We start from the raw sequence: 12,607 nt of genomic DNA on the forward strand, positions 1-12,607 counted from the left end.
TTTCTTATGTCGGTTGCGCTGGTCTGATCGCAATGAGAAGGTACCGCCAGATAAGGTCCTGGATGTAGAGGAAGCCCAGATTCACATAAGCCATTTCGAAACGCAGTGTATCATCGAGTCACTCGGCGCTGTGTGGAATTGAGCTATGTGACGTTCGATTCTGACTCATGTCATTTGTTGTTTAGTGCCGATGTTCATCATGTGAAGTTTATGAATATCCATGCTCTTTGGATGATACAGACAATCTATGGTGCCAAGGGCATTAGCTCTGTACATCGCGGCACCCTTAGCTCTTGTAGCAGTCATTTTGCTAGCTATGCAGGCCCACTTTTGCAATGGGCGGAGTGTATGCACAAATCAACATACCACATCAAACGACCGACCGGCCATTGCACAACAAAGACGGACGACCAACTGGTTGTAGAAAGAATGTCGATTATCACCATGGGTGCACAGAAGTACTAATCTCATGTGTCGTCAACGATGTTGGGCGGCTGTCGAAACCAGATCATACTAGATTCGTATTCCAGACTTGTGGCCCTCATCGTCAATGAGCCTGGCTTTCAGAAATGTATCTATCAACGTGGAAAGCGTTCTCGTGTAGCAAAAAAAAAAGATCCAACCCACTTATCGAGCCATGCGAATCAGTAGCCTGATATGTCCACAAACATGCATCTGACGAAATGTCCTAGAACGGCTAAACCGAAACTACAAGAACTACTCTAATGCACGATCTCGTCGAGTACCTGACTGATTTGTGCCGTCTGACGAAGAGACGGCGGAGAAGGACAACGTCGACAATTTCAACGATGACATCGACATATCTGCTGGTATTCACATTGGCAACGATATGAATTCCTGTACAGTCCACCACTTTGACGCTCTCCCTATTTTGTTAAGGCTACGGCCACATGACGTACAAACGCCTCGTTGCACCGATGCAAGACAGCATTCCAACGATGATCTCAATCTGCAATGTTGGCGATTTATTTCCATAAAGTAGCAACCCGGGCCTGCATTTCTACATCGCGAACAAAGTGATTCGTTGATGCACATATGACTCGTTTTACATGCGGGACTACTTTGCGTATGACTCATTTTTGGATACGCTAAGCGAATCACATGGCACGCGCGTGCAATACTTTATGCATGTCTCCACCTACGTTTGGTCAAATTTTAGCTTTCCGACCCAAACGTGCAGAGTTGACCAGGATTTGTCTGCAAAACTAGTAAGAAATAAATAACGTCTGGGTCAAGCAGGTAGCATCAAAGTACTTCTCAACTTCGACCACAGCAACACAGAATTTTTATCACGATGAACTAAATTAATCCTTCTTCAGAATTTCTGTGTTGTTTCACAGCGCTTGTCTTAGACTTCTTAGTACCTTGTGCTATTCGGTCGAACTAAACAGACAGTATGCATATGCAGCTGCTCATCTTTTCTCATGATGTACCCTGAAATCCGCTTAGCTGCTTCAGAGCCATTCTCTGGAGCGTATGAATTACTTGTAACTTGATTTAGAAGCTTAAACGAACGTGAACATTGCCAGCAAGAATCCAGGCATGGGATCGACGCTTCCCGCGCCAGACGACGTCCACAGGGTGACCGGACCTGTCCAAACGCAAACTGCCTCTGAGGCTCTGATGGACCACCTTTCCTCAACTCTACCTCTGTTTTCTGCCCCTAGCGAGTCTCTGCAATCAGAATGGAGTGATACTTCACCCAACCTTGCAGACTCCTTGCTATCTATGGACTTTGATTCTACCAGCACGCTTGGCACATCACTTTATCAAAGTGAGATCCCTTCAGATTCTTCATTATCACCATTGGCAACGCCTAAAGATGCTGTGGGATCAAGATTGTTCGCACCGGTTGATGCCGTTGTATTGCCCACTACCGACGCATTTTGTCACTGGCCCGACAGCGACGCATTGTCCGAACCCAATAGCAAGCGCGCACGTCTAAATGAGCCTTGCTGTCTCCCTGATTCTATAATTAAGCAAGACTTTACTCTTTTTCCGGATGACGATGAGCAGCAGTCGCGCCGTCAAGTCCCTTCCTCTCTCCAAACCAGTCTCGTCACAGGTGATGAGTCAGCTTCTGTTTTAAACCTGCTTGATTCACTCAATTCATCAGTCTGTGATGCATCACCATTCCTCTCGCCAGAGCCAACGTCGACATCGGCTTTGAGCAAGGTCTTTTCTCCTAACACACACCCTCCAGCGTCTCTAACCCAAACGGCTAATAAGTCACCAATACCAGAGATCGCTGGAACAGAGGGAATAACATCACGTTCTTCAGCAACAACACTAGTGCCTGCAAGTGCTGATCTTGCTGACGCGGTCAAGTCGTTCAGGGGCACACACAGACGACGACGTGATGCTCACGAGCTCTTGCCTCTTAATGCACCTGTCCAACCAAGAACCTATCACACCGAGTCTGCTACGTCGCGTCGAGATTCAAAGGAGCAATCATCGGTGTCACCAGCTGAACCACCTCTCATTTCGGATGGGTCGAGTCCAAGGCCAGAAATGGACGCGCGATCGATGAAGAGACTCAGCAACACGATCGCAGCCCGCCGAAGTCGCCATCGTAAGGCTGAAGAGCTAAAGCGTTTGTATGAGACGATTGAAGAGCTAGAATCACAAGTGCAACAGTGGAAGGAGCGTTGCAATAAGGCGGAAATGGAGCGAGACCGCCTTAGAAGAGTAGAACCACTTGTGTAGTTTCGAACTTTGAATCGTTTTCACTCCTTTTATAGTGTTGGTCATCTTGTTTCACTGTTAAACAAAGGCACGAAGAAGGCAACAAAGGCAAAGCAAGTCCGAGTATTTCATGATGAAACAAGCAAGCTTCTATAATGCAAACAGGTAGCTAAGAAGGATTTCGTACATGTTGCGGAATTTTCCCATGGACTGAGTTTAGTTCGATGACGAAGACTTGTCGGCGTCCAGCGGCTCAAGAAGGAGGCCTGCCTTACGAAGAGTGCTTTCGAGCTCGCCCGTCTGATGCACTGCATCCGTGTGTTAGTTATCATACAGGATATTCGAACATACTATTGAGCATGATATCACAACCGCCGACAAACTCGCCATTAATGTATACTTGAGGAATGGTTGGCCAGTCACTAAATTCTTTGATGCCGTCACGCAGTTCCTGATCCTCGAGACAATTGTACGTCGCAACCTTGTCAGGGTTCACGCCTTGCACCTGGAGAATTTGGAGCACGGCACGGCTGAATCCACATTGCGGCATACTAGGCGAACCTTTCATGAACACGACAAGGGGGTCCTCTTTCACGGCATTTTGAATCTTGGTGCGTGTCTCTGTCGAAAGCAGACGCACGAGCGACGGAGACGCGCGCATGCGAGTGGCTTGTGCTAGGGCAATCGAAGGTCGCTACACTGGCTCGTATCATAGAGTAAAGGATCGCATACATACCAGGAATGAAACGGCTTGGCGCGCAAACATTAGGTTTGGAATTGATCGGTGTGACACTCGAGTGGTTTGTCTGTAGGTCACAATTTTTGCCACCCTTCCCCGCTGGCGATGAAAGGATGTCAAGCGCACATATTTCCCAGTCGTTCAACAAGGTTTCATCAGTGCATGGGAGACGAATAGCCAAGCAAGAAAAAAAGTCTAGGCCGAGAGAAAACATTTTCTCGCTTACGCGCAAAACTGCTCTTCTTCCTCGTGCGACTCGTCCTCTGGGGCCGTCGGAGGTATGTATGAGCATGGGTGTTCGTGTCGAAGCCTGTTCAAGGATGAAACGACAATTAGATGACGAGTATGAGGAAGCGGGTATCTTGCATGTACATTATGTTTGGTTCCGCGGATCCAATGCTTCGAACTCCGGCTACCAAACCTGAGACAGGCTAGGCAACGTTTCACGGATTGCAACGAACTGGAGAGGCGGTGGGATGCTAATATTACTGCAGGAGTTCTTTACACATAGCATGGCGCCATACGATGATGACTCAGACTTTGGTTCTGATGAAGAGGATGTATACACCAATGTCCAATTAGGTCTTGCAGATGGGCCTCTGGAAAAAGATGATGAATCAAATCCACTCGTTTCCAGGATTGGTGGTCGACCAGCATGGCTTCCACTGAGGCCATCGAACCTGCCTGGGGAATCTGCAGTCCATTGTGAGTACTGTAGGCAGCCCATGCAGCTTCTGGTCCAAATTTTTGCACCTCTAGAGGACTCGGCATTTGATCGGAATCTGCTCATATGGGGGTGTGCTCGAGCGGCATGCCAGCGGAAAGGCGCTGGATGGTACGTATGCAAGGTGTGGTGCTTGAGGATGAATGAACAATTTCTTCATTTGATTCGCGATACTCGTGATCGCTATCACATGAAACCTACCTATCTTTGACATTTTCTTCCTAGGACTGAAAGCGACCACAGCTTGCTTTATTCTGAAAGGTCTATACTAACCTACAGTATAAAAGCTGTGCGTGTCCTGAAACACAATACCCGGTGGGCCGCCAAGCTCGCGAAGCGAGAGGAGCGAAAGAGGGTCCGTGAAGAGCGCATTGCTGCGAAGCAGCAGGCTGAGAAAAAACTAGAGGCAGAGCGCGCTCGAAAAGAGCGCGCGACAAATCCATTTTCGATGAAGAGTTCAAGCGAAGCTGGTCTCTTTCGTGCCTCGCTCTTTGATTCAGCTCCTGAAGGGGCTGAAAGTACCGATGACCAAGGACGAGTCGACCGTCAGCAACAACAGAAAACATCCGAAGGCCATGAAAGTGAACATGAAGTGAGTAATGACGAGGACGAAGACGATTATGATGACGAGGAGCGTCTTGCTGAAGAGATGTCTATCAAGGCATCCTTGGAAGAACAACATCAGCACCTTCAAAACCATTGGTCGCAGCATGCCTCCCACTATACCACACCTTTATATTTGAATACTATTCCAGAGCCAGAGAATGAGCCGGAGTCGGAAGCCCAAGATCAGGCTTTGCAGGAATCTGCTCTGAGCACGTCTCATGTGCCGGTGATAGGATCAGGGGAAGGCGAGGTATACGAGCAAATGAAGATCGATGGCCTGGATCATGTATTTGAGCGATTTACTCGACGGCTCGGATCGGAAGCCCGTCAGGTTGTGCGCTACGAGTTCGGTGGGGTGCCCATTCCATTTAGTGGGAAGGGCTCGTTGTTCAAGCGATTGTGGCCAAACGGACTGCATGCTGGCTGCGACTCTTCGAGTGTGCCGGCGTGTGAGTATTGTGGCGCACCGCGCGTTTTTGAGCTGCAGCTCATGCCGAACCTAGCAAACTTGTTGCGTGCAGAAAAGTTGAGTGATGCCGCTGAGAGCAACGGCGAAAACAGTAGTAACCAAGAAGCTCAGCGGCAAGCCGAAATTGCCTCTTTATTTGGGCTAGAGAGTGCTGTGACAAACATGCGCACGGGGATCGCTTGGAGTACCGCGATTGTGTATGTGTGTAGCCGCGACTGCTGCCAAAATGAGTCTGAGGGCTATGCCGAAGAATGGGTCGGATTGCAGCACGAGACCGATGTGTAATGTACAAGTAGCCATGTAGAATTAGTCATCCGAGCCAAGCTTAGTCGCAGCCCCGCAGGGGACTAGCGGAGCGCGCCGGTGATCTGGAATTGTGTGAAAATCGCTCGTCTGCTTGCTGCGCCTCGTATCTAATCTACACGCAGAGTTCTCCACACTGTCGTCTGACCATCATCATTGACATCATGAGCCAAGCGGAAGCGCAATTGTCGGCACGGATTGATGAAAAGCTGAACGATTCGACACAGGACGCATATGTGTGGTCTCTTGAGTTTTTTCCTCCCCGAACGGCGTTGGGTCTCGCGAATCTGTGTGCGCGAGTAGCTCGCATGTCTGAGGCATTGCAGCCAGGCTGGGTTCATGTGACCTGGGGCACGGGAGGATCCACCCGGGACGCATCCATGGAGCTTGCCGCACGCGTGCAAAAGGGTGTTTATGATCCATTGGAAGACTACACCAACGTGAAAGAGCGGCGCAAAGGCGCTTGTGATGTGTGTTTGCATTTAACGTGTACGAACGTTGAGCGGGCATATTTGGATGCAACTCTCGATGAGGCACGGCAAATAGGCATTCGGAACATTCTGGCACTGCGTGGTGACCCACCACGCAGTGATGAATACTGGGTAGCTACGGATCAGCGGTTGCAGAATGCAACGGACCTCGTGCGCTATATCCGTGAGCGACATGGTGATTACTTTTGTATTGGTGTGGCTGGCTATCCCGAGGGGCTGAAGCAGGGTATTGATTGTGATATGAGGCACGACATAAAGGTTTTGAAGGCAAAGCAAGAGGCAGGCGCTCACTTTATTGTGACGCAGTTGTTTTATGATGTCGACGCACTCGTACGGTGGACGAAAGAATGCCGTGCGGCAGGCATAACAATCCCGATCATTCCGGGAATCATGCCGATCCAAAACTACACGATGTTTCGCCGCATGGCGAATCTTTGTGGCGTGCATACACCTGAGGATGTGCTTGAGCAGCTGGAGCCAATAAAAATGGACGACGCAAAGGTCAAGGAACATGGTATCCATCTCAGCATCGACATGATCAAGTCCATCCGAGAGCAGACGGGCATTCGCGCTTTCCACTTGTATACGCTTAACCTGGAAAAGAGTGCAACGTGCGTCATCAAGGTACTTGCGGATGTACCGGATCAAAGCGCGTCAATCTCTGGCTCCGTCACATGGGACGAGTTTCCGAATGGCCGCTACACGGATGCCCGCAGTCCAGCGTTTGGTGAAATGGATGGCTATGGAGCCAATTTGAAGGTGCCACCCGAAGAGGCTGTGCGTTTATGGGGCACACCTGTGGATGAGGATGACATATCCAGTATATTTTCTCGGTTTGTCGATGGCCGCTTGGCCTGTATGCCGTGGTGCGATATTCCTGTGTGGGATGAGACAATGCAGCTCCTTCCCGCACTGTTGCATCTGAACTCGCCACCCTCCGCTGGCGGTAAAGCATGGTGGACTGTTGGATCTCAACCAGCTGTTGATGGGTGTGATAGCACTGACCCGACCTTTGGATTCGGACCGCAAGGCGGCTATATCTTCCAAAAAGCATTTGTCGAATTGTTTATGAACGAAAACGACAAGAATGCGCTTGTTCAAATGATCCAAGGAAGTTCAACGCCTGTGACCTATTTTGCCGGAAAGTGTGATCCAACGACATTTGAGACAAATCTTACAACGAACGGCCTCAACACAGTGACGTGGGGTGTTTTTCCTGGCACAGAAGTCGCGCAATCCACCATAATTGAAGAAGCATCGTTCCGGGCATGGCGTGATGAGGCATTTGCTATTTGGCGAGAATGGGAGCTTCTTTTTCCTCCGAACTCAGCCACGCGGTCATTATTGCGAAGAATCCACGATGAGCGTTGGCTTGTCACTGTGGTACACCACGACTACAAGGATCCACAAGGGCTGTGGAGACTGCTTGAGACAGTCTCGTAGACATTGAAGATCGTGTCTTCACCCTCATAAGATTGGCACGTCTAGAATCGTTTATCATGCATATAGATCATGTCGACATGAACCAAGTGGTTCATGCCGCCATTTTTTTTTTCGATAAGGATTATGTATACACTCATATGCATGATGAATGGATGGATGGGTGTGCGCCAGAAGTGTGCACCGAGATGCAGATTCATGTGGAGAAAAATACAAAGCGCAACCCTGATAAGCCAAGACGTCATTCCCACATGTCAAACAGCCATTTACAGGAACGTTGGTGACTTGCATTCACGCCGCCCGCCAGCCCCTTAGGTAGCTCGTGCTGGTTTTAGTTCCTCGCTTCCATTCGGCACGGATGTGTGATATATCGAAACACGTTAGCCATGAAGCAGTATCGAGGGCGCTGAGCCACATGCAGTACGCCCAAGACGAGCTGGAGCGCGCCCTGAAAAATTCAGCAAGTTCTGCACGACAGAATCTCGAAACTAGTTCATTCCAAGAGCTGGAATGCAAGTATAGAGATTTGCAACGCGACTATGATGCCTTACGTGCACAGTATCAGGCGGAGAAGCAGACATGGTACGACTTTAAGCGATGGTGGAAACAAAAACTACAAGCCAAGCGCGAGGCACGCCGCACATTAGCACGCGATGCGAAGCCTATCCTCAGCCCACGCAAAGCGCGAGAACAGATTCAATCACATCGTCAGCATGTACGTACACTCATGCAAGTCAATCCCAGCATGTTCAAAGTGGGAGGACGGTATGCCGCAAGTGGCCAAAAAAGCTCAGCCAAGGGAACCAACGCCACAGAAGCCAACGCGAGGAGTGCTGGACCCCCCGGTCAAAGCCAGCCAGATGATCAAAATCATCCAATAGCACACCAAAAAGCTGACTGCGCATGTTGCCAAAAGGTGCGTATGGCATCCCTATGCATCTGGCACGGTCCTAACCGTTGTCTTTTAGTACCGCCAAGTCATTGGCTGTGAATCCTCCGCTGATTCTTCCCGTCACCATCATTCGATCCCCGATCCCACACCACCTGATTATTGGTATGTACAAGCAACGCATCTCACATGTTCTAGGGAGCTTGGCTTTCCTAGCAGCAGTCCCGCCACTCCGAACCATGAAAGCACAGCGGCGCTTTCGCCGCCGCTAGAACGAGCCATATAGCCACGCGTGGCATCAATGTAGGTGTGTAAATAATTCTGCATAGCACTCGCCACCCCATTCGTTGTATGAAAAAGGCACGCGCATGGGCTCCATAGTGATTGTTCGTGTCAGGATGCAATCAACGTCCATTGCTTGGACGACGCGCCGTGCGTCTATACATAACTTTGAGTGCAGCAGTTGAGCATGGATCCTGATGACCGTACAACGCGGCGCAGGTCTGGCCGGGTGCTTGAGAAGGCGCGCGCGACGGGGGACACACAGCGTGAGTCGCCGGTGATGACGTCGTCGCGAGTACCAACTTCCACCAAAGTACAGTCAACGCCCAAGTCTGGTCGATCTCGAAACTCACTGTCTAGAACGTCACCGCAGCCATCGCAGCCGCAACAGCGACCTCCCAGCACGACCCCTTCAGCCCCGGCGTCCACACCAAAGCGGCGCAAAACAGAGGCACAACGTGCAAGTGCACCGACATTGCCTGATCTGCCACTTCCCTCACTTCCGCGGAGACCACACTCACTGCATTCGCTGCCAGCCTCAGTGCTTGCCCGCATGACACCGCATGAGCGTGTGCGACGACTCTTGCATGTCGGAGCGACGCCTGAGTCACTGCCGTGCCGAGATGAACAGTTCCAAGCGGTTGTTGATTGCACGTCTGATGTACTTCGAGCGGGAGCTGGCGGTTGTGCCTACATATGCGGTGTCCCCGGTACCGGCAAGACGGCAACGGTGCGGGAGGCTGTACGGACGCTGCAAGCGATGCAAGAGCGAGGGCATTTACCGTCGTTTACATTTGTCGAGATCAATGGCATGAAACTGGCGTCGCCCATGCAGGCATATACAGAACTTTGGTGTGCAATCAGTGGCGATCGACATCGTTTGCACCCGCGCGCTGCGCTCACGAGACTCTCTTCGCACTTTCACGCGCCAGCGCCAGCGGGTCGTCAACCGACCGTGGTCTTGATGGACGAGCTCGACCTGTTTGTGACTTCGCGCCAGGATGTGATCTACAACATGTTCCACTGGCCGGATATGCCTGGGAGTCAACTCATGGTTCTGGCTGTCGCAAATACGATGGACCTGCCGGAGCGGACGCTGCAGCCCAAGGTGGCCAGTCGACTTGGCATGACTCGCATACCTTTTATGCCTTACACGAACCGGCAGCTCTTAGACATTGTGCGAGCACGTCTCAATGTCGACGAGTCGGGAAACAGGTGTTCTGACGCGCCTGCGACGCTTGGATGCGAGTCAGTGTTCAAGATGGATGCACTTGTCTTTGCATCGAAGCGAGTTGCGAATGTATCGGGAGATGCACGCCGCATGCTCGATGTATGCCGTCGGGCGGTGGAAGCCGCAGAGGAACGTGCGGCGGCACATCACACGGCACCAAGTCCCATTACAATACATGAGATTCGCGATGTCATGGACCGCATGGCACGCTCGGGACGAGCTGCTCACATTGCAGCGCTGTCCCTTCATGCCAAGCTGCTGCTTGCCAGTATGTATGCATGCATGCGGCGCACGGGCGTCTCGGAAGTTGTATGGGGCGATATTCTTACTCACCATCAAGCGTTGTGCCGCACACATGCACATGCCGAATGCAATGAGCACGAACTCCTGCGTCCACTCGCGACGTTGTGCCAGCTTGGACTTGTGATTGCTGTGGGTTCTGGCGCTGGACATGCACGTGGCGGTGTCTTTTCGCGCTTCCTGCTGGCCGTGCAGGAAGACGAAGTGTACGGGGCACTGGGCGACGATGCCGAGCTCCAGGCCCTCTTTGCATTACGTTCGTCTACGTAAAAGACAGTAGTCGCCAAACTGGCGAGCTGAGTTGCCCCTGCTAACGCTGCCAGGCGGGAACCAGAGCGTCCTCGCCAACGTGGCGTACACTTTGTCCATCATGGTGATGCTCTGTGCTTGTGCTGCATGGCGACTAGCCTCATTGTCCAGAAATCGCTTGCAAAGAACCGTGTCCCATTCATCCGAGTGCACGTAGCGTGGCTCAGCATCACTGGCTGCCCGTGTTGGCACATCCACATCAACCAGCAGTGTGCATTGAGACAATGGCACGTACCGATCAGGCTCATGCTGATTCCGCTCATTCACGGACGCCGGCACTGTACGCGTATATTTGGCCCAGGGCCATAGAACGGGTGTCGCATACTCAAGAGCATGGAGCAACTTGGACTCGAAAGGTGTGCGCGGCAAGAGCGACGACACGTGTGGTCCAGGCTGCCTCGTCGGAGCAGCTTTGTGGAAATGATGAGGCAGAATGCCGCGAAAATCACTTTCGACAAAGGCCACCTGCATATCGCGCGGGACGAAGAAATGGGATGGAAAGCGATGCCATTCCTTCGCATAGCACAGTGTGTGTTCGCCCTGGATCTGCGACACGGCATGTCCAATCTGCAAGGGCGCACGGTAGTACTCGATGAGCGCCATGATCCGCAACGTGCCCAGCACAGCCGTCACAACCAGGGGCATAACGGTGACGGCTGAGAATAGCATCGTACGAGACGCGCGATACGGTGAGCGAGTGATGCTCAAGTATGCTTGTTCCATGCATGCCCGTACGAGGTATAGCGTCACGGCGGCATTCATACACACAAGTGGGTATGCTGGGTACAGGAATCGCTCTTCTTTGTGTGGCTGTGTCATAAGCAAACCGAGCCACAGGTACAGTGGGAGCACTCGCAGAGCTAGCAGAACCGCACGTTGTGAGCCGTGCGAGTTGTGTGCAGACGCCGCTGGACTCGCACTCTCTGTCTTGGTGGATGTGGTTGTCACTGATGTCATAGGCCTAAAGCGCATTGGATATCGGACCGCTGTAATAGCAATCATCGGCAAAGCAGCAAGCGCGAGTGGTGCTGCCATCGAGAAGGCTAGAGCCAGTGCCACCACGTAGTAAGAAGGCGGCTCAACACCATACAACTCTGGACTAATACCCCGTGCGCGACTCGCGACGTTGTACAGGATGGTGTTGAGTGGTGCCACTGTGACTCGACCGTACGCGAGAGTGTCAATCAAGATAATAGGCGCAGCTAGCAGAGAGGCATACATAACAGCACGCAACCAGCGCGCCAGCCGCCTCGTGTGCTCGCAAGATGGATCTGATCCACACAGGCACAGTTCTTCATACACATACGGTGCGGCTAAGATGATCGCATAGGGCCATCCAGCCAAAGCTCCAAAAGCAAAGACAGCTGTCGTGTAGAACGTGCGACGCCACGCTTGCGTCGAGGCTGGCTGCATAGCAAACGCCATAGCCACACTTGTCGTGTACATGACAAAGCTCGATGGAAGGAGCGCCGTGGATGCACTGAGCATGCCTGCACAAACAGTCAAGAATACAAGGAGATAGCGGGCGACACGCACGTGGACGTATCGAGCGACCTGCTCATACAGGAGAGCATCTGACACGGACGAGAGAACTGCAAGTGCAAACCGAAGCGCATAAAACGCAGCATACGGCGGCAATGAAGACATTCTTGTAACGAGATATGGTACAATAGCATGCATGGCAGCATACGCCCACGACCGGATCGCATACTGCGGCACATACTCCCACGTCTCAAACGCGGTGTCTTTTCTGTGTGTCTGCGTGAGCAAGTGAACCGGTTCCCAGTAATTGTACACTTTTGTAAGTCTCTATGCGGCTGCAATACCTAAACATACCCTCATCACAGTCAGACACCATCATGAAGCAGGCTACAGCCATGCGCACGCTCAACATGATGGCGGCTGCAACTTGCCAACTTGGTCGCGACGTTGCTGCACTAATCGGTCAGTATGCATAGCGTACAGTTTAGGAACATCATAGAGCAACATGAAGCGTGTGTTGCGTTAGTACCTCGTTTGGATAGCCGTTCTCTCGACGACTGGGCAGCTGTACTGCTAAAATGGCGGTGGTTCGTTAGCAAGGCGCACGTCCACAAAAAGGACAAAGCACTCGTCCAA

The 12,607-nt window shown here is 51.6% G+C and overlaps 6 protein-coding genes across 6 annotated transcripts; 4 read left to right on the forward strand and 2 right to left on the reverse strand.

Annotated features, from left to right (window-relative positions):
- Window positions 1-1,563: 1,563 nt before the first annotated feature.
- Window positions 1,564-2,727, forward strand: MGL_3783 (uncharacterized protein; the record flags this gene model as incomplete). Its single annotated transcript, XM_001728943.1, has 1 exon — window positions 1,564-2,727. The coding sequence occupies one exon, from the start codon at window positions 1,564-1,566 to the stop codon at window positions 2,725-2,727; it is 1,164 nt and encodes a 387-aa protein (XP_001728995.1).
- A 195-nt stretch (window positions 2,728-2,922) lies between these two features.
- Window positions 2,923-3,367, reverse strand: MGL_3784 (uncharacterized protein; the record flags this gene model as incomplete). Its single annotated transcript, XM_001728944.1, has 2 exons — window positions 2,923-3,014; window positions 3,058-3,367. 2 exons carry the CDS (start codon window positions 3,365-3,367, stop codon window positions 2,923-2,925), a joined length of 402 nt encoding a protein of 133 aa, XP_001728996.1.
- Window positions 3,368-4,617: 1,250 nt separating this feature from the next.
- On the forward strand, window positions 4,618-5,529 carry MGL_3785 (uncharacterized protein; the record flags this gene model as incomplete). Its single annotated transcript, XM_001728945.1, has 1 exon — window positions 4,618-5,529. One exon carries the CDS (start codon window positions 4,618-4,620, stop codon window positions 5,527-5,529), a length of 912 nt encoding a protein of 303 aa, XP_001728997.1.
- A 182-nt stretch (window positions 5,530-5,711) lies between these two features.
- Window positions 5,712-7,481, forward strand: MGL_3786 (uncharacterized protein; the record flags this gene model as incomplete). The annotated part of the gene is made up of 1 exon (XM_001728946.1): window positions 5,712-7,481. One exon carries the CDS (start codon window positions 5,712-5,714, stop codon window positions 7,479-7,481), a length of 1,770 nt encoding a protein of 589 aa, XP_001728998.1.
- Window positions 7,482-8,836: 1,355 nt separating this feature from the next.
- MGL_3787 (uncharacterized protein) lies at window positions 8,837-10,450 on the forward strand (the record flags this gene model as incomplete). The annotated part of the gene is made up of 1 exon (XM_001728947.1): window positions 8,837-10,450. One exon carries the CDS (start codon window positions 8,837-8,839, stop codon window positions 10,448-10,450), a length of 1,614 nt encoding a protein of 537 aa, XP_001728999.1.
- A 208-nt stretch (window positions 10,451-10,658) lies between these two features.
- On the reverse strand, window positions 10,659-12,478 carry MGL_3788 (uncharacterized protein; the record flags this gene model as incomplete). Its single annotated transcript, XM_001728948.1, has 4 exons — window positions 10,659-10,665; window positions 10,725-12,285; window positions 12,326-12,426; window positions 12,453-12,478. The coding sequence occupies 4 exons, from the start codon at window positions 12,476-12,478 to the stop codon at window positions 10,659-10,661; spliced, it is 1,695 nt and encodes a 564-aa protein (XP_001729000.1).
- Between the last annotated feature and the right edge of the window lie 129 nt (window positions 12,479-12,607).

The sequence above is a fragment of the Malassezia globosa genome (genome assembly GCF_000181695.2).
Source record: "Malassezia globosa CBS 7966 chromosome Unknown mgl_sf_12.1, whole genome shotgun sequence".
Taxonomy (NCBI): domain Eukaryota; kingdom Fungi; phylum Basidiomycota; class Malasseziomycetes; order Malasseziales; family Malasseziaceae; genus Malassezia; species Malassezia globosa.